The sequence below is a fragment of the Esox lucius genome, chromosome 10, assembly GCF_011004845.1.
Source record: "Esox lucius isolate fEsoLuc1 chromosome 10, fEsoLuc1.pri, whole genome shotgun sequence".
NCBI lineage: Eukaryota > Metazoa > Chordata > Actinopteri > Esociformes > Esocidae > Esox > Esox lucius.
This window is the reverse complement of record NC_047578.1, coordinates 19,200,463-19,222,548: the sequence shown is the minus strand read 5'-3', so window position 1 is coordinate 19,222,548 and position 22,086 is coordinate 19,200,463. Positions and strand designations below refer to the sequence as shown.

Sequence of the window (22,086 nt, the reverse complement as noted above, 5' to 3'; positions counted from 1 at the left end):
CAGAAAAGAGGTGTAACAGTGGTGGATCTGCCTGATAGAGCACTCAAGTGCATCTTCCCTGCATGCATAGTAAGGAAGGAAAGTCAGAACGCGGTTGTGTCCTGGGGTGAGAAAGTCTAAAACTCTACAGTTAGACACCCACTCCATGCTAAAAGCATATTTGAATATTTGTTTCCAAGAAAAAAAAAAGCCTTAACTGAGAGCAGCCATGAATTATGTGTGATTGGAGTTTGCTAAACAGTACTTGGATTGGAACCAGGTTTTACAGTTTGATGAAGTTACAATAACGCTCTTTGGCCAATCGCACAAGTGATGAGTTTGGTGTTAGATGATGGAAGGGTACACAGAAAATCACTCATGTCTACTGTAAACGGTGGGGGTAGATCTTTGATGTTACGAGGTGGTTCTACTTGAACTAGTCCTATGGCCCTTGTTAAGGCAAACCAAATTATGAACTCTACCAATTACCAGGACATTTTAGCCAAAAACCTGGTTGCCTCTGCCTGGTGGCTAAAACAAGGCCACAAATGGATCTTTTTAAAATGGCCATCGCAGTCTCCGGACATAGTAACACTGCAAACCTGTGTTTTTTAATCAAAGAGGGCAGTCCATAAGCAAAGACTAAAGGATGTGTAACTTTGGTTGATTCTATTGAATCGTAAAATGCAGTATATTCTAAATGTTGGAAAATTACACTGTATTGTAGCTCATTACCTGTGTTGTTTAGCTCATTTAGTATTTTTGGACCACGAGGGTCACAATCTTTTTAGAGGTTACAGTAATTGCAGAGACAGACACCTATCCACCCTTTCAACTAACCAGACAGACAAGATAGCCAGGCATCCAGACACAGACCTCTTTAGTTTCTCCTCCACTAGTTGGGGTCCAGGTGAGTTTGTAGAGGACCACGTCTTGGGCTGAGTTCTGCCAGCTGACCCTGAAGCTCTCTGTGGAGACTTCACTGCTTCTCAGGTTCAGAGGTTCTGGGACTTCCTCTGAATTAGGCAAAAGGATATGAAAAAAACTCAAAATAATAGGAGAGTTCAACATCACTGCTCACTTTGCGGTCCCATACTTTCACAATCAGCACACCTTTTTACATACTATAGGGACTGTTCATGAGTGCCATTGTCATTTCATCTTCAAAGGCTCCTAGATATTTTGACAACATTTCCCAGAAAAAGCAATATTCATATCATAATCATGCAACATTCATGTGAATGGCAATGTCTGTTTTTGTAATTTTATTTGCATGCCGCTTGACATAACTTAGTTTATAGCCTTTTTTTCAAATCATAAAAACTGTTTTAAAACAACAAAAGCCTCTAAGCACTGCTTATACGGTTAGAGAGTCTTACTAGTGGTGAAGCTGTCGGTCAGGGGCTCAGCCTGGCCCTCATCATATTTAGCAAAGATGGCCACTGTGTACTCGGTCAGTGAGGTCAGATTCCTAAGCAACAGGGTGGTAATGCGGCCAACATCCATCTACGGCCATGGAAGAGAGAGGTCAAGGTCAACAGCGGGGCGTAACCCGTGGTATCACCCAGTGATGTCTACCTTTCCACACATCCAAGTCAGACAATATATCCGACTACATGTCTATGCTAGCAGGATGCTATTGGTGCTGACACACAGACCTGTCTTGGGAGATTCGGCAACAGTAAGACCGTCCGCGGCCGCGAGCGCTCACCTCGTTGGTCTGCACGCCATTGGTCTTGACGTACATGACGCGGTAGCCGTTAGCCTTCCCGGATCCCGCCTCCCAGTTGAGTCTGGCCGAGCTGTGGTCGACGTCGGAGAAGCGCAGGTTTCGTGCAGGGGTCAGGGGTACTGCGAGAAGAGGGTAATCAACTGTAATACAGCCCTAAGAAACAAGAAGAACCCCCGCCCCCCATGCATAACCCGGTCCACGGCGGGACGTCCTCTCCCAGAAGAATGGCTTTTTACGGACAGAGCACATTCTCCATCAGAATTAATATTTAACAAGGAGATGCATTGGCTAGTAGGTTTTGTCTGATGTTTGATTCTTACAGGTTTAGATGTGGGCCTTTCCGTCTAACACAGGGAAAGGCATTCTATTTTGGCACAACGGGAGAGAATGGAAAGAAGAAACGACTTGCTTTAGGCTGGATCCACACCACTTTCACAACATTTATTAGGAATTAAACTATCCATTTAATGCTCTTCCCTCTTCTGTTTTAACTACTTTCTGAACCGCTTTCAATCCTCTGTACAGCTGCAGTACATGTCACGACACCTCCCTTGTAAATGTTGAAGAGAAAATAATAACACAAATTAGCCAGGGGGCTTAGACCGTTTGTCAACTTCATCACTAAACGAATGTCCTAAATAGCTGAGAAATTAAAATTTGGCACATCATTGTTTTGGCAACCTTGCTTTAAAACAACATTTGTTAACTGGTGAGTGATTCTGGGTGGGAGTCTAAGTAGAAATGTTCCAGTCTGGATTGAAACAAGGTAAGATATGTGTAGTGATTACAACGAACATAATGTTTTTCTAGCACTGTTTTTTCAATACATTACAGCTACACGTATTAGCAACACAATCTAGTAGATGTTTTGGTGTCAAATATAGATTTGTTAGAGTTTTTGGTTTTGACTGAAACCACCTGGTTACATTTGCATCCTGCAGAGCAGCAGAACCAGTTCAGAAATCATACCAGGGCTTGACAACACTCCTTCAAGACCCACGCAGAAGTATGAAAATCACTAGACCAGAATGAATATCTCAGCCAGAAATGATTTATCCCATGTTTTGATCCGGATGCAAAATTCCCGAGAGCTTCAACTACTGCTTTCTTACTGGTTGCTCAGCGTCGCTGACATCTGCTGGATGCGCGAAAACCGTACGCGTGTGTTGCGAGAACACGGACGCCACTCACGTGTGGTCTCCTGGCCGGTCATGGGGTCGCTGGCCTCCTCTCCGTACATGGCGTACACAGTCACTGTGTACTCTGTGTCCGGAGTCAGGTCGGGCAGCTCCACTTCGTTCACCGTTTCTGACACTTTCACCTGCACAGAACAGTCATCAGAGACCTCAGGCGACGTGACAGACAGGCGCACGGGGAGGTTCACAAAGGAGCAAGATAAATACAGATGGGCGATAGAGACGGAACAGCAGCCATCACACAGACAAGGGCAAGGCAGGCAGACAGCCAGACAAATAAAGTGCCCGGCAGCCCCGCCAGACATGCTACAGAAGTATGAGAAGAAAGTGCCTTCTTTTGACTTAGAGTATTTGTGCCACAGGATTCCATTAGTTTCAGGGGATTCTTGCTAGAGGCTGTGCCATTCAAGTCAACAACTTCCCATCGCTTCATGAAAAATAAAAAATAAAATCTCCAGAAGGTCTTGTGTTGTGTCCTAACAGATTGAGCAAGTGGAATTGTGATCCTGAACTGATCACAGTGCCTGAAAGAAGTGTTATATTTTAATGAGCCCTAACAGGATGGCTGTTTTGGGTTGGGGACTTTGCCCTAAATCTCCCCTCCCCCTCTCAACTAGTTACAGTGAATTCTAAATATGTACTTTGTCTACATTTCCTCTCCTGTGACTTCTTGCCCTTTCTAACTCGGTCCTATTCTCTGGCTTTCCCTCTGAATGTCCTTTAGATTCTCTTCTTTCCAAGTTTTTTTCTCTTCCTTTCATGTCTTTCCCTCTCATCCCTCTGTTCTCTCTAATTCTTATTTCCTCATCCATTATTTGTCTCACCTCCTTCTCGTCAGCAATGTCTCCCTCGGTCAGTGGGGCATAGAGGATCATGTACCCAGAAGCCCCCTCTGCGACCCTCCAGCGGGCCCTCATGGTGTTATGGGTGATGTCAAACAGCTCCAGGTTGTTCACCATGGGCAGTGCCACTACAACACACAAGGGTCACCACACAGGTCATAGAGGGGGTCACAACAGGTCATAGAGGGACCACAATGCAGAAACAGATTCACAGGCATCAACATTCAGAATTACCATTCCATGTCAGCTAAATTAGGTTTACCCATTAGTGTCCAGTGAAAATGCAGCAATCAGTATACTTTGCCCTTTTTAGTAACTGTGTTTACAAGGGTCATACAGAGGTCACACACAGTTTGTGCAGCATTCAGATCAAGGTATATTGGATAGAAACCAATGCATTAGAGGCTAGGACTGGTCTGCTTAGTTCATAGACTGTATTTGAGGCAAACAAATGGATCGAGTGAAATGTGTTCTCATGGAGAGCTACTGAATATGCAGGTTTTTGCTCCAAACCTATTTATCTAACACACCTGATGCTACTCTAATCAAGGTCCTGATGTGCAGCTGATTAGTAGAGGCAGGGGTTAGAGGTTGGGGGGAGGTTAGGACACAGTTAGCAGTCAATTTCCCCTCTTCACATCCCAGCAGTAGCACCAGGCCATGCGCTTGGAGTGCTGGTAGGGTGTGATTGCTCACAGGTGGGAGTGATTACCTAGCTGAGAAGCTGATTGGTGGGTGTGTCTACCTAGCCGAGAAGCTGATTGGTGGGAGTGATTACCTAGCTAAGAAGCTGATTGGTGGGAGTGATTACCAAGCTGCGTAAGCTGATAGGGAATCGTCTTAATTCCTGGCAGTGTTTTCCTATTTGTGTCTGAATTCTTCCTTTTTTTTTATGTATCCTTTTTAGATTTTTCCCCACTTAAACCTCACTTGAACCTGGGTGTCAACATCTTTTCTTTCCTCAACTGAAGAGATTACAGGCTTCTTACCATGTCCTAGTTTTCCTTGATTGGCCAAATGTTATATAGATTTGCTAATCAATTTGAAACTTGTTTTATTAGCAGAAGAAGCAAAAGTTAAGTGTAAACTAATAGGTTAATAGGCGTAGTTCACAATTCACCAAGGAATGTCATATCCACTCTTGAAAACCTGTTTGTCCCAACAAAATATATAGAGTACATCTTAATAGTTCAAACCCCCCTTAATGATGAAAAAAATATTGAGTACCGTGACGTCGCCCGGTATGGCGCAGCCGGGGCCCCACCCTGGAGCCAGGCCCGGGGTTGGGGCTCGTATGCGAGCGCCTGGTGGCCGGGCCTTCCCCCATGGGGCCCGGCCGGGCTCAGCCCGAACGGGCGACGTGGGGCCGCCCTCCCGTGGGCTCACCACCCACAGGAGGGACCATAAGGGGCCGGTGCGAAGAGGATCGGGCGGCAGTCGAAGGCAGGGGCCTAGACAACCCGATCTCTGGACACGGAAACTAGCTCTAGGGACGTGGAATGTCACCTCGCTGGCGGGGAAGGAGCCTGAGCTAGTGCGTGAGGTTGAGAGGTTCCGATTAGAGGTAGTCGGGATCACCTCTACGCACGGCTTGGGCTCTGGAACCACACTCCTTGAGAGAGGATGGACTCTTCACCACTCTGGAGTTGCCCATGGTGAGAGGCGGCGGGCTGGTGTGGGTTTGCTTATAGCTCCCCAGCTCTGCCGCCATGTGTTGGAGTTTACCCCGGTGAACGAGAGGGTCGTTTCCCTGCGCCTACGGGTCGGGGATAGGTCTCTCACTGTTGTTTGTGCCTACGGGCCGAACGGCAGTGCAGAGTACCCGACCTTCTTGGAGTCTCTGGGAGGGGTGCTGGAAAGTGCTCCGACTGGGGACTCTATTGTTCTACTGGGGGACTTCAACGCCCACGTGGGCAACGACAGTGACACCTGGAGGGGCGTGATTGGGAGGAACGGCCCCCCTGATCTGAACCCGAGTGGTGTTCAGTTATTGGACTTCTGTGCTAGTCACAGTTTGTCCATAACGAACACCATGTTCAAGCATAAGGGTGTCCATCAGTGCACGTGGCACCAGGACACCCTAGGCCGCAGGTCGATGATCGACTTTGTTGTCGTCTCATCTGACCTGCGGCCGTATGTCTTGGACACTCGGGTGAAGAGAGGGGCGGAGCTGTCAACTGATCACCACCTGGTGGTGAGTTGGATCCGATGGCAGGGGAGAAAGCTGGACAGACTCGGCAGGCCCAAGCGTACTGTAAGGGTCTGCTGGGAACGTCTGGCCGAGTCTCCTGTCAGAGAGATCTTTAACTCCCACCTCCGGCAGAGCTTCGACTGGATCCCGAGGGAGGTTGGAGATATTGAGTCCGAATGGACCATGTTCTCCACCGCCATTGTCGAAGCGGCCGCTCGGAGCTGTGGCCGTAAGGTCTCCGGTGCCTGTCGAGGCGGCAATCCCCGAACCCGGTGGTGGACACCGGAAGTAAGGGATGCCGTCAAGCTGAAGAAGGAGTCCTATCAGGCCTGGTTGGCTTGTGGGACTCCTGACGCAGCTGACGGGTACCGACAGGCCAAGCGGGCTGCAGCCCGGGTGGTTGTGGAGGCAAAAACTCGGGCCTGGGAGGAGTTCGGTGAGGCCATGGAGAAGGACTATCGGCTGGCCTCGAAGAGATTCTGGCAAACCATCCGGCGCCTCAGGAGAGGGAAACAGTGCCCTACCAACGCTGTTTACAGTAGAGGTGGGCAGCTGTTGACCTCAACTGAGGATGTCGTCGGGCGGTGGAAGGAATACTTCGAGGATCTCCTCAATCCCGCCGTCACGTCTTCCATTGAGGAAGCAGAGGATGAGGGCTCAGAGGTGGACTCGTCCATCACCCGGGCTGAAGTCACCGAGGTGGTTAAGAAACTCCTCGGTGGCAAGGCACCGGGGGTGGATGAGATCCGCCCTGAGTACCTCAAGTCTCTGGATGTTGTGGGGCTGTCTTGGCTGACACGCCTGTGCAACATCGCGTGGCAGTCGGGGACAGTGCCTCTGGGATGGCAGACCGGGGTGGTGGTCCCTCTTTATAAGAAGGGGGACCGGAGGGTGTGTTCCAACTATAGGGGGATCACACTTCTCAGCCTCCCCGGGAAAGTCTATGCCAGGGTTCTGGAGAGGAGAATACGGCCGATAGTAGAACCTCGGATTCAGGAGGAACAGTGTGGTTTTCGTCCGGGCCGCGGAACACTGGACCAGCTCTATACCCTCTACAGGGTGATGGAGGGTTCATGGGAGTTTGCCCAACCAGTCCACATGTGTTTTGTGGATTTGGAGAAGGCATTCGACTGTGTCCCTCGTGGCATCCTGTGGAGGGTGCTTCGGGAATATGGGGTCCTGGGTCCTTTGCTAAGGGCTGTCAGGTCCCTGTACGACCGAAGCAGGAGCTTGGTCCGCATTGCCGGCAGTAAGTCAGACTTGTTCCCTGTGCATGTTGGACTCCGGCAGGGCTGCCCTTTGTCACCGGTTCTGTTCGTAATTTTTATGGACAGAATTTCTAGGCGCAGCCAGGGGCCGGAGGGTGTCAGGTTTGGGGACCACACGATTTCGTCTCTGCTCTTTGCGGATGATGTTGTCGTGTTGGCCCCTTCAAGCCAGGACCTTCAGCATGCACTTGGACGGTTTGCAGCCGAGTGTGAAGCGGTGGGGATGAAAATCAGTACCTCCAAATCCGAGGCCATGGTCATCAGTCGGAAAAGGGTGGCTTGCCCACTTCAGGTTGGTGGAGAGTGCCTGCCTCAAGTGGAGGAGTTTAAGTATCTAGGGGTCTTGTTCACGAGTGAGGGAAGGATGGAACGGGAGATTGACAGACGGATCGGTGCAGCTTCTGCAGTAATGCGGTCGATGTATCGGTCTGTCGTGGTGAAGAAAGAGCTGAGCCGTAAGGCGAAGCTCTCGATTTACCAGTCAATCTACGTTCCTACTCTCACCTATGGTCATGAGCTTTGGGTCATGACCGAAAGGACAAGATCCCGGATACAGGCGGCCGAAATGAGCTTTCTCCGCAGGGTGGCTGGGCGATCCCTTAGAGATAGGGTGAGAAGCTCGGTCACCCGGGAGGAGCTCAGAGTAGAGCCGCTGCTCCTCCACATCGAGAGGGGTCAGCTGAGGTGGCTTGGGCATCTGTTTCGGATGCCTCCGGGACGCCTTCCTGGGAAGGTGTTCCGGTCCCGTCCCACCGGGAAGAGACCCCGGGGAAGACCTAGGACACGCTGGAGGGACTATGTCTCCCGGCTGGCCTGGGAACACCTCGGTGTCCCCCCGGAAGAGCTGGAGGAAGTGTCTGGGGAGAGGGAAGTCTGGGCATCCCTGCTTAGACTGCTGCCCCCGCGACCCGGCCCCGGATTAAGCGGAAGATGATGCGATGCATCTTAATAGAACCAAGACCAGAGGATGGACACAAACTGGCTGGTTGATTTTATTTGGAACAAAAACAGGTTTAGCCCTGAGGTACTTTGTGCTAGCATTCTTTGGGAAAAAGTGGATTTTGCTCAATTCCTGCATGCTCAAACAACCTTCCTTAAGGCTTGATTTGCTGTCAGTTGAGTTAGTTGAAGCGTAAGTTCTCGCTACTGCCGTCAAACTTCGTGACTGTGGAGTCTGACTTTGTGGCTATGACATCAGGTTGGAAACTGGGTCAAAACATGCTGAAGTAAGGGTAAAAAAAGCACACTTTTCTCTGGTGGAATTCAGTTTTGACAAAGTTGCAATAAAAAGCAAGTTAGCCGATTAGCTGCTATTTTATCTAACATTAGCTGAAAACTTTGTGAACATTAGCTGAAAACATTGTGAACTAGTAACTAGAATTTAGTACAGTAACCATGTCTTTTTTCAGGAGATACTGATATTATCTGATTTTGAGGGGAAACAGATGCTACCCCACAATCTAAGAGAGGTCAAACATGGCCAAAAACCTGGTGTCAGCATTTACATCATATCTGGATATCAACTGTATTGTTCCACAAAACAAATAAAAATTTCCACCCACAAATTAAATAGATTTAAAATAAAAGGCTCAAAACATGGTGCCAAAAGCGAGAGAATTTAGTGCATTTCTGGATGTCATATTTTACTTTTTCTCCCTCTGTATTTCAGTCTGACAGCGGTAGGTTACTCGCCATCCTCATTAACTTTGCGACAAGGTCAATAGTGTACTTAGTATTCACACATATCCAGGGGGGTTGGGGGGGGGGGATTTCATTGCCATTCATCAACTTCTTGCCCTAACTAAATTTAAATGAGATGCAACTGGACTTACATGTGGTGGCACTGCCTCGGAGGGCCTCGCTAGCTGAGCTGGCATAGATGGCGAAAACAGCCACCTGGTACTCAGTCAAAGAAAGGAGGTAGTTGAGCACCACTGTGTCCACTGTGCCCAGCACTACCTTCTCCTCAGGCTGGCCCCCACTGGCAGGGTAGTACACCACCCGGTACTTTTCCACTGTCCCTGGAGAGTGGGTCCAAGACACCCGGAAGCTTCTAGCCGTCACCTCTGAGGTCACCAGGTCTCTGGGAGCAGCCATGGTGACCACTGGGCCTTTTTCACCTGAGACGATGCAGAGTTTGAGATACATGAAGAAATAGCAACAAAAACAAATCTGGCTTTTAATTCATGCTTCAGCCCTAAAAATTACATTATTTGATTGTGCGTTGAAGGAATATAAACCTTTTTAATTAGTTAACTGGAAAGTTGGTAGAAAAACTCCAGGTAGCTTTGTCTAAAATGACGGCAGGATGTCTCATTTGACATTTGACACAATGTTTGTGTAAATATTTGTTAGACTACTAAATATATGTAATTTCCTACTTGAATCTGGCTCACCTTTGATTGCCCTGTCGAGCTGTTCGACCCGTTCGCAGACTGTCCTAGTCAGGCTCTCCACAATGGAGCTCATGACACTGAAGTCAGCCACGTTGTAGACATGTGTCTCCTCTGGAGCTGAGCCAATTGCCTTTAGCTCTTTTTCATCGGCATTCTTCACACCTTTACAGAAAGAGGTGAGGAGAGATGGAAAGGAGAAAAGAGGTTCGAAGAGAGAGATGAGTACAATCTCTGGATTACATTTCACTTTGCCATGCAGGTGTCAAATAGGTAGTTTTTCAGTATGAGCATTTTGTGATCTAAGATGAGGCTGTGTCTCATACCAATGGCAAACAGTTCTATTCCAGCATCTTTTAGACTCTGAGCTGGGGGTTGGACATCATCTTGAGACTTCCCGTCTGTGATCAGTATTCCAATTTTGGGAACACCGGCTCTGGATCCGGACTCAGGTTTGTAACTGTTCTCCAGGATGTACGTCAAAGCAAGACCTATAGAGGAAATCAGCATACTAACATCTGCCACTTATATCATGTACACCTGTCACTTTTACCATTGCACCACGGTTGTATAGTTGTATAGTTGTTATTATTGATGTGAGTTTTTGTATAATGTTATTACTGATTGATTGTGTTATCTTATTTTTTTTAAATTATAATTACTGTTACTTTTTAACTTTTAACTGCACTGTCGGGAGTAGGAAAACCAAGCATTTCATTGCTGTAACTTGTTATTGCAAATGACAAATAAACCTGATGAACCTTTTGAACCTTGAACCTAACTCCCGCATACACATGGGGATCTTGATTTTCACATTCGATGTTTGCTCTTTAATCAATCGGCTGTCTGGACACCTAATGGTGACACTGTGGTAGAGTACCATTGCAGAATAACGTGACAGGGTACAGAGGAAGAAAGGAGCCTGTCCCAGTACCTGTCAGAGTGTTCCCTCCTTTGTAGGGCAGGTTCTTCACAGCGTCAATTACCGCTTCTTTGGTGGTGTATGTGTTCAGGTGCCACTCAATCCTGGGGTCACCACTGTACTGGGCTAGACCTATGCATGGGATATCAACACTGCATATGCTTCTCTTGACAAGACATCCAAATGCTGTTATTGTGCAGCTAACAATGTATATTGTCCTGATGAAACACAGCAGCACGACGACACAGAATGAACAGTCTTAGGCAGGATTATAGCAATCACAACATGGCTAAGTAATTAACAAAGAATACATTATCGACACCACATTCTCTGCTTATAACTAAAAAACTCCTTGTAGTAGAGTTCTTTAATTGTTCTTTAATTGATTTAAATGTATTTACTATTACTGGGTTGTGTAGTTGTCCCACTTAGTTATCTTAAAAGCAATGCACTTACAGTAAGCCTCTCTGGACAAGAGTGACTGCTAAATGACTAAACAATCAATGTTGGCGAAACAACATTTGTGATGATGATAATATAGAAACCAACAGCTGCCAGATTGTTTCCTCACCTATCCGTGTTTTTTCAAAGTCTACTGGGAAGGCGCTAACCAGGTTTTCTAGGAACATACGGACCAGGCGGAAGTTAATCCGACCGATACTCCATGATCCATCCACCAGGATCACGATATCTGCTATGGCTGGCGTCTTACAAATGAACTGTTCTAATGGAGGGAAAAAGACAAAAATCTTCATACCAACATATTAATGACAAAGAATGCATTAAAACAAAGGAAGTGACTTATTATATCCAGGTAAACTGGATTATACATAAAACAATAATAAAAAAAATCTTAGAAGTGAGTGCAGCTTAGGTCCAAAGCATTTGTTTATGTTTATCTCAATCTATTACATGTTCACCCAAAATTCCCATAGGGACAATTTATAGTATAATTAATGCTAAATAATGCTAGTGCTTAGGAATGTGCCAAGCTGGACATCTTTATTTGGAGGTTGACTTCTATTTTATACATCCTATGCTACATCGATTTTCACATAATAGTTCCCTTTATTGGCCAATTTCACAATATGTGACAATCCATTATAGCAGCAATAGAGAAGCCTGCCATTAAACCATAAACAGACATGACAGAAATGTTCTGGATATCATCCAGACCCAACACACTCAGATGGCATGTGGAAAAGCAGAAATGATTCATTCATGAGATTGGGATTTAGTGCCATTGAACCAGAAATCAGTGTATATAGAGAAGGTTTCTTTACACAAACATGCATTGTGTAAAGAAACTCTCTACTTTTGAGTTCCAAAGACCTCTCCTATTTTTTTCCATACTGAGTTTGATACAAATCACACCATTCCTGACAACAACAACAACAACAACACATGTATTGTACATTACACTGTACAGAGCATTCTTCCAACACCAACTATTTTTTTTTGAGAATTCTGGAATCGGGTGACAAGCAAAAACAATCAAATATAATGGGGAAGCAGTTTATTGATTCACAACTAAATACTGTAAAAGTTGACCCAGCATTCCATCATGCTTTATGGTGAATTACAGTGATTTAATATTCAGTAAGCTGTACAGTTGGTGGTATTGCCCTGTTTCCCATTGATGATTGAATATTCAGTGAGCTGTACAGTTGGTGGTATTTCCCCATTTCCTATTGATGATTGAATATTCAGTGAGCTGTACAGTTGGTGGTATTTCCCCGTTTCCTATTGATGATTGAATATTCAGTGAGCTGTACAGTTGGTGGTATTGCCCTGTTTCCCATTGTGCATTCCTTGCACACAGCTGCACACACATTCCAGCTTAGTTAAAAGTCCTACTGTTGAGAAAACAGACATCCTCTGGAGGTTTGGCTCAATGTCTCTGGGGAGAGAGGAAATACAGTAAAGGCAATATTGAGATCATCACTGAAACACTGTCACAACAAAAAGGTGTGGTTTCAGCTGTCAAGTCCATGCAATACACACAGGGTATACTTTATATTTAATTCCGTGACCTTCAGAGAGAAAATTGCTCATCAGGCTGCAACATGTTACCATATCTAAAGTCGGACAGTATTTTTTTAAAGACTAATATCATTTTACCATTGACAGAAACTGAGAAATCTATCACCGCCTACAAGTCTGTACAGTCCTGGAATTTCAGTTTCCAGACTGTACCAGCAAACCCATTAATGTTGCCGCAGAATAGACCTTAGTAAAGGAAGAGAAAACAACCATTTAAAAGTGCTTAATCTGTGTCACCTTCATGAAAGGTTGGGGAAACAGAGTTAAAGTGGGTGAAATTAGGTTTTGTGAACATTCAATACATGGGCAGGGCACCATTTTGGTGGGAATGAAAGAGCAATGTCTGAGTGCCTTTAATAGCAGAGCAGCAAAAACAGTTGGATAGATGGTGGTGAAAGGGAGTGTACAGTGTACAGGAACGGGAAGAATGAAAGGGAGAAGGGAGTGGTAGACATCAGCCAAACAAAAGTACAGGAGGATATTCACAAGAGAAGGAGTGAATAGGAGGAGAGATTCTTTCAGGACAGTGTAATTAGTGGAGGACCTCAGGGGTCACAGTCAGGGTCAACAGTCAAGGCCAGGGCGGGTTCACGGTTAAGGCCACTGGGGTAACGCCTAGGGTGAGACAGGCAGGCCAAGAGTTCCCATTCCTCCACGTCAAAACTGATCCATGCTCCACTCTCTCGACCATGCCAAGATTTATTAACACGTGTCATTTACAAAGAGAGAGGTCCCCAACACCTCAAGCTAAAGGCCTAAAACTCTTATCCTTAGACGTGAAGGGGCTGAATAGTTTCAGTGGGTAGGTGCTGTAGCCAGCTGCAAATTCCGCACGTTTATGTCCATTAGTCAGACGTTCTCGAAGCTCTGCTTAATCATCCACACCAGTGGTTCTCAAGCCTCTTCTGGGGAACCACAGCCATCTCCCAATTCTGTTGTAGCGGAAACCAATGTCAGTGTGCTGCTGCTAACAGTTTAGCTTCATCCACTGACTGTTCAAACCAGACCCATACTGTTGAACAGACTCACACTATTTCACTTTTTTCATGCCATATAATATAAATGTAAGCAAATATTCCAAAGAAACTAGCTCCCACTACATATGTGATCAGCTCCCTGCCTCAGTGGCAGGTCAAACCCTAATGATTTCGTTGACATTATACATAACAGCTGTCTATTAGGACCTCCGCCATACAGGAGACTAATCAAATCATGCACAAGATAGTATAATTAAGCAAAAAGGCCCAATGTCAGGGGTGTGGTTTATGGCCAATATACCACAGCCAAATTAGCATACTGGACCCAAAAGACCCAATTTATAATGACATATATCCATGCTTCCCTCCTGAAGGCATCTTACACCACCCTCAGAATAGCCATGCTAGTTATCTCTAAATTCGCTGCTAGTTTGGCCTGTGGAGTTTTGGCCTGTGGATTATCTACAACCTTACAATATGTAAGGTTGTAGATAATAGTGATATATCAGGCTCTTAAATTAGGGAAAGGCTAATGTTTTTTAATAGGCAATTACAGTTTTCCACAATTGCAAACACATTAAAGGGGCATTGTATAGAACTTTTAAATGGCGAATATGTCAGTCACTTAATTATGTGTGAAAATATTATTTGAAACATAAACTTAAAACACTAACCGCAGATGTAATTTTTGCTCATTTTTATGCGAGTAAAGTAAAAATCGTATCTACTGCCCCTTTAAAACAATACACACATTTGGGCCCTGATCATCTGTTTTCACACAGCTTTCTGTTTCATCAACCTTTCAGCACAACTGTCTTTGTAAAGCACAATTGTCACAATGTTGTCATGTAGAAAACACTGCCATTCAATATACCCAACTCAAACCTTCGCAGTTCTAACACTCTCAACACAGTTTTTGTGGTGTCAACACTAACAACCATAATTAATCAACAAGCAATCAGGATGTTGGCATGAATATAAAGGGTCACAGGTAAGCTCACCTGTGTTTTGGAACAACGGATGTAAACACCAGAGAGAGCGAGTGAGAGAGAGAAAGAAAGCAAGAGAGAGAGGTAGTATGAGAAGAGGTTGATGAGGGAGAGGAAGAATAACAATGATTTCTAATGAGATTTATGAAACTGTACTTGACCATGTTCTTGTATGTGGTATGACAATGAGGTGAGCTGGGCTGAGAGCACAAAAAACCTGAGCCGCTTTACTGTTGTATTCCTTGAAATTAAAATAAATACCTTAATGTCAAGTTATCTAACTACTGTGCTGACCAGTTTTCTCTACTCTGAATCTATATGCATTAGCACAAACAGGTCAGTTCAATAAAATTACATGAACACGGAGACTTATTTTCATACTCTATAACACCTATCAAAATTTGGTATATGGTAGCCATACAATTCTTCTTTTGGATAAAATTCAGAGACGCCAGTTGATTGTGGTAGACCATGCATGATTTCTGAGGCCCAAGGAGCAGACTTCGATTGTTAACGTGATTGTCAAAAACAGCCTAAAATGTCCAGGGAAATTCAGTTAAGAAGAATATTTCAAGACAGTAGCATTTTTCAACATGTAGAAATGATCAGAAAGTACACCTTGAGATGTAGGTGAAAATCTCTGGCCCACGACAGGGCCAGGAGGCTTAATTAGCATTTTATGATTATAAAACTATATGTGTGTAAAAAAAAACTTTTCTTTTTGGGATGCATTTCAAGTGTTTGCAAATTACAGGGCAAAACATAAAGGGTATTTGTCAAAAATAATGAGACTTTAGTATACTCTTCAGACATTATTTACAGTCTATAACATCATGAAATGTGCAAAATTCATACGGGAACACCTTATGGTTATTTATTAATTAAGTAATAATTAATGTGTTTTAAATTCTTTTCAGCAGTGTGTATTCATTAGTTTCATTGTAATTGCTTTTGTGTAGAATCAAAATGTATTTTATATGACAGATATTTAGATTTCGTGCAAAAAGCCTGGGTTTTCATAAATATTTTGAGCTTTGAGAAGTGTTTTTATTGCTTTAAAAAAATGTAGTGTACATTCAGAAAAATGCGCTAATAGCTGATCAAAGAAACTCAACAAAAAACGGTTCATAGTTGAGTTTGATGCCGGATGGATGATGTTGTGACAGAAAAATCCCCTTGTTTATAACCCTTTGTCCAATATAAAAAAAAAACATGTGCCCCAATCTTCATCTTTCCATCCCATTACCATACTTCTTCATACCGTCAGTCTATTTGTGGAGATGTTCAAGCCGAGAGGCCATACGGCCCTGCTGTCGGTGAGTGATGTGGAAACAGTGACTGGGGCAGAGTGGAGCAGGTAAAGCCTCACCTCTGGGTATTGGGTTTGTGATTGTGAGTCGGCTCAGCATATGGAAAAAGGGCTGCGCTGTCGACCGAGCGAGGATGTTACGGCGTTTATCTGTCAGCACCATCCGGTAGAGAACAAACAATGAGCAGACAATGTGACAACATTCTGACGTTGCCGTGGGAACCCGGGGGAAATGACTGTAAGTTGGACGCATCCTGCTAATATTCAAATGCACTGCTGTCGCAGGAAACAATTAACAGCATACAGGGTGATGTGACAGGGACACTGACTGCCACATCATCCTGGCAGGTGTGTGTGCGTGTTTGTTTGTTTGTGTGTTCCCATTTCACTAATCTGGCTGAATAGCAAAACAAGGGAAATGGGTCTCGGGAAGACAAAAGGCTATTTTGAGGTTAGAGTTAGTGGTTTGTTTTGAAGTTAGGGTTTAGGGCTATGGAAAATGTTCTTTCGAAAGGGAAGAACTTTTCTTATGCTCACAAGAGATACCTAACGTGTGTGTGTGTGTGTGTGTGTGTGTGTGGGGGGGGTGATCTAAGGGTTCACACCCTGTCTTTCACCCAGATCTAAGACTAACATCAAGTGGTAGACGGTCAGACAGAGATAGAAGATGAGGGAGACACTGAAGAACAGGGAGTGAACATGATGGAGAGATTCTTTCACAACAGAGTAATTAGTGGAGTACCTCATGGGTCACGGCCGGGGGTCAACAGTCAAGTACAAGGCGGGGTCAGGGTTAAAGCTGCTGAGGTAACGCCTAGGGTGAGAAGAGAGCCAAGCCAACAGTTCCCGACAAACAACAAACACCCTCTTCAACTGACAAGAAAACTGTCAGCTCCAAGCCTTTGAGGCTAAATCTGTCCACCTCATGAATGATCCTGGTCGCTTCCAGAAGCCCATTCCCCCTGACCATACATATGGGATCTCCTGTCACCTCCGGGGGGGTTAACTGGTGCCCGCCTAGCTGCCTGAGAAGCCATCATCTGTCACATCCCTAGCACTTCGATTTCCACCCGGGAATTCAAATGACTGTTTGAATATAACGTCCCATTAATGGGGCTTTCTTCAGTAAAGCCTGCACTTGCATTAATGGTATCCCAGGCTACCTATCAGTCAGCGCCACAGCCCTTTTTGGCTCACATTCAATTTGACTGTATCAACAGTGGGTACCTCCGTCGATGATGAAGGACGGCGTTGGTTCATTGTAATTGTGGCACGGGGGATGACATTGCATCGAGTTGTTTATTTATGCTGATTTTGTGCGTAATGTTATGCAATATGTATCGGCTACAGCCATTTACAATGAAGATGGTTCCTTTCACCCCATGCTGACAGGCCAGGCCAGATGAACAATTCTGCCATGAAACTAATATAATATGCACAGTTATGACACCATCAGCAGCATTTTAATTGCTGTCACAAATTTTTGAAAGCACTAACACTAGTGTCCAAAAAAAAAAGTTTCAATGCTTAATTTGCCCTCATTTAAATTTCATGTTTTGTTTCTACCAGTCATTTGTCAATACAGAGACAAAATAATGACTAGATATCAAACGTAATATACAGTATTACTAAATATGTTAAAAAAAGATTAACACTGAGGGACTCCTTGGTTTTTGTTACTGAACAGAAAACCAACAGTTGTACTAGTTCAGCCTTAAAAACTATTGCTGTGGCTGCATCCATGGCTACAGAGATAGCTACCATCTTTGTGCTACCTCAATATACTCTTGCATCTTAAGAAAACACTATGTAGTTTAGATAGCCCAGAGAAATAGGGAAATAGGGCCTCAAAACACTAGTTTGCTCCTGTTAGTGCTTAATTAGAGCTGTCTGGCAAATGGGACAATTTGTATCTACAGCTGAAGACATTCAATCACATCCTAACCAACAGAAGGGCAAAACAACAACATCCTACACCAACATTGCCTGAAAAGATACCACTAATATTAAATCTTCTATCACAGTCTCCTGGCAGTTTTTTATGAGCTTAGGGAGAGCCTCACTGTCCTCTAGCAGCTCTGCCCGTAGGCTACTAAAGACCACTGAAAGTATCCAATGCTTATAATATCACCTGCGGTTCCTGGGGCTATGTTACAGAGCGCATTAGGGTCCCCTGATGAGTGGGGGACATCAGGACTGAGCTGTGATTTCATTATCTTGCAGACCTCTCCGGATATAGTCCAATTATCTCAGTGTGAACAAATGACAGTGTAATTAAAGTTAAACAAATGGGCCGTGTCATTGCAGCGTATTACTGTCTGGCTGCATCACCTCCCCAACCACCTGCTAGTTATGGGGCTTCCAGGACGTGTAACATCCACCTTGACCCTGACGCGACAGGCCAGATAATATGCTAATGCTATCTGCGCTAGCCTGAGCAGGTAGCAGTGTAACCAGTGGGAACTGGGACCGTCTAGTAGAAAATATATATAGTCCAGAAGTGGTTATGGTTATATGGTTGATATATAACAACAGGAACTACTTGTGGATATGGCATATACCGACAACTGACATAACGTTAAACGTAAACTGGCTAAGAATAAAAAGAGAGATGCTTTGGCGCTGTGATATCACACAGCCATCTATTTATCTGGAGTCAACAGGGGGTGAAAGTCAACATGCCATACGTAAACTACTACATCGCATCCCCCTTCGCTAACCCAAGCCAATTATTCTTTACCCTCAAAAGAGTGTCAATCAATCGCAAGCCTCACTCCGAAGTCCTGGCCCCAGCAAAACAAACACTGCCACGCCTATGTATGAGTCATCTGGCCTTAATCACATGTGTGTCCGCAACAACACCGTTGCCACTTCTGGAAGCTCCCGACTCTGCCGAGCACTGCCCCAGCTGTTTCAATTAGGCTATACATATCAGTGTTTAATATCCTCCCTGGACCCAGTTCAGAAAAGGTAGGCGTGGAGCTAAGTGCTAGGTTCTGTGGGACCGAGACATCTGCCAGGCCTTGGGCCCACCTGTATGCCATCTGGCGTAGCTGCAAACCTAGGCAGGGAGCTAGCTTTGGGAGTTTACTTTGCAGGACTGAAGCCATCCAAGGATGGGCCCCCGTGATAACATAGCAATGGTATTCTGCAAGTGTGGGCAAGGAGCTGCCTGCCTGTGTCAATTGTTTACATGCAAGGAAGAGAGAGTGCGAAGAGAGGGAGAGAGAGCAGAGAGGGGGGAGACAGGGAGACGAAGAGAGCAGACAGACATAGGGAGAGAGGAAAGGTGTGGTGGAGAGATGAAGAGGTGTAAAGAAACAGGGAGGAGGCAGAAATGAGAGCTTGAGAAGAGAAAGACAGAGGGAACGAGAGCAATGGCGATAGAGGGAGAAATAGAGGGCAAAAGCAAAGCAGCATCATTATATTTCAGCAAGTTTCCCCCTTCTGTCTTTTACCCATAGGCAACCCCAGCCTTTTAGGAGACAGCAGGTGATCCATTGCAGATTTCAAGCACCACAGGGATCCTTACACCACACTCCATAACGGCAAAGCCTTCCCTCCTCAAAGACGTTTTGACACCTCGGCCAAAATCATAGCTCTTCGTGCCAGAAGCACAGACAAGGTCCAAGCCATGAGACACACACCACAGGAGCTTCATAAACATTGTTACTATCTTTGTCTAAAAAACACCCTCCTAAATCTCCCACTAATAGCCCGTTTCAACCCACCAACGGTGCATGTAACCGACCTGGATAAATAAAGCACAGGCATAATGTGGCAGAAAATGAGTTTCTTTGAGACAACTGCTATGATCTGGTATTTTGCGATACTTTGAGAACCAAGTCCCTTGTGGCTCTTCATCTGTTTTTACTGAAATGGATGGGCGTGTTATAACACCACTGCAACAATATCATACATGTCTGTCATGGTAAAGGCCATTTATGTGGGGCTGAATCGTGTTACACAGTTATTACAGCTTGGTATCAGTGTTTTAGTTCACTTTTCCTGCAACATGTTCATTCTACTGCTCTTTCTTCTTTGCATTTTGTAACTCACAATATATCTGCTTCTGAACATTTTCATTTCTATTTTTAGATCCTGGGCACTCATTTGTTATAACTTTACACTCATTTAATATTAGAAACACTGTTGTCTTACCTTGGTTTTGCACAAAACTGCAATCAGAGGTAGATTGTTGCTCCAGAACACTCCAAAATATCCAGTGATTTTTATTTAATCACATCCACTGAGGCTCAAGATAGCGAGTCATTTTCAGAGAAATAAAACGCTGATTGGGGTGCCTTTGTCTTACGAGCTGGTCCAATGTAGACTTACATTTAGTTGACCATTTTCCAGGATTTCCCTTCAAGTCCCACTTGTAATTAAACACAGTGAAACCACAGCTGTTGCACCAGGCTGTGACTGGGTATGACGACCACATTCAAGGGCTTTCTTCTTTAGAGAAGCTAAAACAAAAACAGCACACAGGCTATGTTTCCTAATTGCCACAAGGAGAAGGCACATCCACTCCCAATAGAAAAACTGTCCTTTCCAACGTCAGGGATACCCACAGCCTCCTGGAGGTCCAACTTACCTGTGTGTCAGGAAGCCAATCTTCTCAATGCTGAAAACTTAGTTGAAATTCAGGTTTTGAGTCACAATTCGAGGGATTACCAGCACTGGCAATATCCACATTTTCAGAGATTATTCACTCACACCTTACCTTCGGATATCTCATTGTTTTCCTCTGTGAAACTGGTGTCTTTCTGGTTCTTGGGTCGTACATTCTGAGACTGTATCTTGTCCCTGTCTGGTTTTGAAATTTGTGCTACAACAAACCAAAAGCATGTATTTGACAGTATTTCGTAGGACATGTCAGTATGCTGGAAAACTAACTATTAAAGCAATTTTTTTTAGGATTAAATAACCTTTAAGAAATTGTTAAATACTTTTTCTCTTCTCACCCTGAAATGTTCCTAGGAGTGGCTTGCTCTCCTGATCACCTTTCACAGCAGTGACCTTGACAGTATAATCCTGGCTGGGGTCAAAGTCTATGGTCACTTTGGGTTCCATCTTTGTCACCTCCATTTCAGTCCCCTTTGCATCTGCAATTAGGGGAAAATAAAGAAAGACCATTTATTTGGCACTACCTTCCAAAAAGACAAAAAAGTTACTTGTAGTATATGTTCAGTATGTATCATTTTGACTATTACTATTTTTAAACGTCATTTTCACTTGATGTGTCAGAAATGACATTGACCAGATTACATACATGCCAATATATCATTAGAATTTTTTTATGCATATAAACACAACATCCCATTTACAGTTACTTGAAATAACATACATTCTTTTTTTTTTTTACCTGGATAAGATACCTGTGAAATGCTGATCTTAGCTTGGATAGAGTGACATGTAAACATTTTATCACACTGAGAACAAATAAAAACAAAAAGATTTTGGTCGACTACAGTTCATCTTTGATGCATATTTTATGTGGTTGAAGTATTGTCTGCCTCCATCCTAGTGACACAGACTGCATGTTCCAGGCTGTCCCTATTCCGTGGATTCACATTTTCTCAAGAAGCGAGAAGGGTAAATCATATTTTCTACTTTGGTGTGTCATTTCTAGGCACAAAATAATACATCTGGCAGCAGATTATATTACAGTAGGCCACAGGTCATAGACCAACAGTCAGTGTCTAGATTTAATTTAGGTTTGGATATCGTCACATGTTTATGGGTGTAAAAGGGGAGTGAATATTGGTGATAAACAAGGTAGCGACTGATCGGCTGCTTCAGGGGACAAGTACAGAGGCCTCCATGTTCCAACACACCTGCATTCTTTTAAACAGTACTCACAACATGAAGAGACACTCATTTCGACTTACTCAACACAGTGCTGGTTGTGAAAACACACTCACTGTGTGGACTACTCATTCTACATGCGTTTATATTAATCACTAATGGCAGACCATGCAAGCACGGAAGGCAATGGTGCTACAGTGTGTACTGTGCCTGCCTGCATTGACTATAAGGGGAAATATGTTGAATGCTCAGACTGTAATATAAGAAAATGTCCAGTACATCTCTACTAATAGTGGAATTAAATCTCAAACTCAAGCCCTTTCAAGAACAATGGCTGACTGGGGCAAGAAATCCTGTCATTTCCTATCTGCTAAAACTCAATACAGTTTTCAACATTTCTGTTCAAGTGAGTAAAGTAGCACAAGAATGTAGGG

General features: G+C 44.4%; 1 protein-coding gene across 6 annotated transcripts in view; it reads right to left on the bottom strand.

The window, feature by feature from the left end:
- Positions 1–22,086, bottom strand: part of LOC105028044 (collagen alpha-1(XIV) chain) — an 84,793-nt gene that overhangs the window by 54,508 nt on the left and 8,199 nt on the right. For 5 of the 6 annotated variants that reach the window (XM_010900485.4, XM_010900488.4, XM_029122821.2 and 2 more), the window contains 12 exons: positions 20,809–20,949; positions 20,568–20,672; positions 11,095–11,247; positions 10,536–10,655; positions 9,928–10,092; positions 9,605–9,766; positions 9,041–9,328; positions 3,732–3,877; positions 2,903–3,032; positions 1,691–1,830; positions 1,359–1,485; positions 856–995 (listed from right to left, as the gene is read on the bottom strand). In XM_010900485.4, the coding sequence (XP_010898787.2) occupies positions 856–995; positions 1,359–1,485; positions 1,691–1,830; positions 2,903–3,032; positions 3,732–3,877; positions 9,041–9,328; positions 9,605–9,766; positions 9,928–10,092; positions 10,536–10,655; positions 11,095–11,247; positions 20,568–20,672; positions 20,809–20,949 (1,817 nt within the window). The remainder of the gene's footprint in view (positions 1–855; positions 996–1,358; positions 1,486–1,690; positions 1,831–2,902; positions 3,033–3,731; positions 3,878–9,040; positions 9,329–9,604; positions 9,767–9,927; positions 10,093–10,535; positions 10,656–11,094; positions 11,248–20,567; positions 20,673–20,808; positions 20,950–22,086) is intronic. The other variant, XM_010900489.4, reaches the window with a different exon arrangement.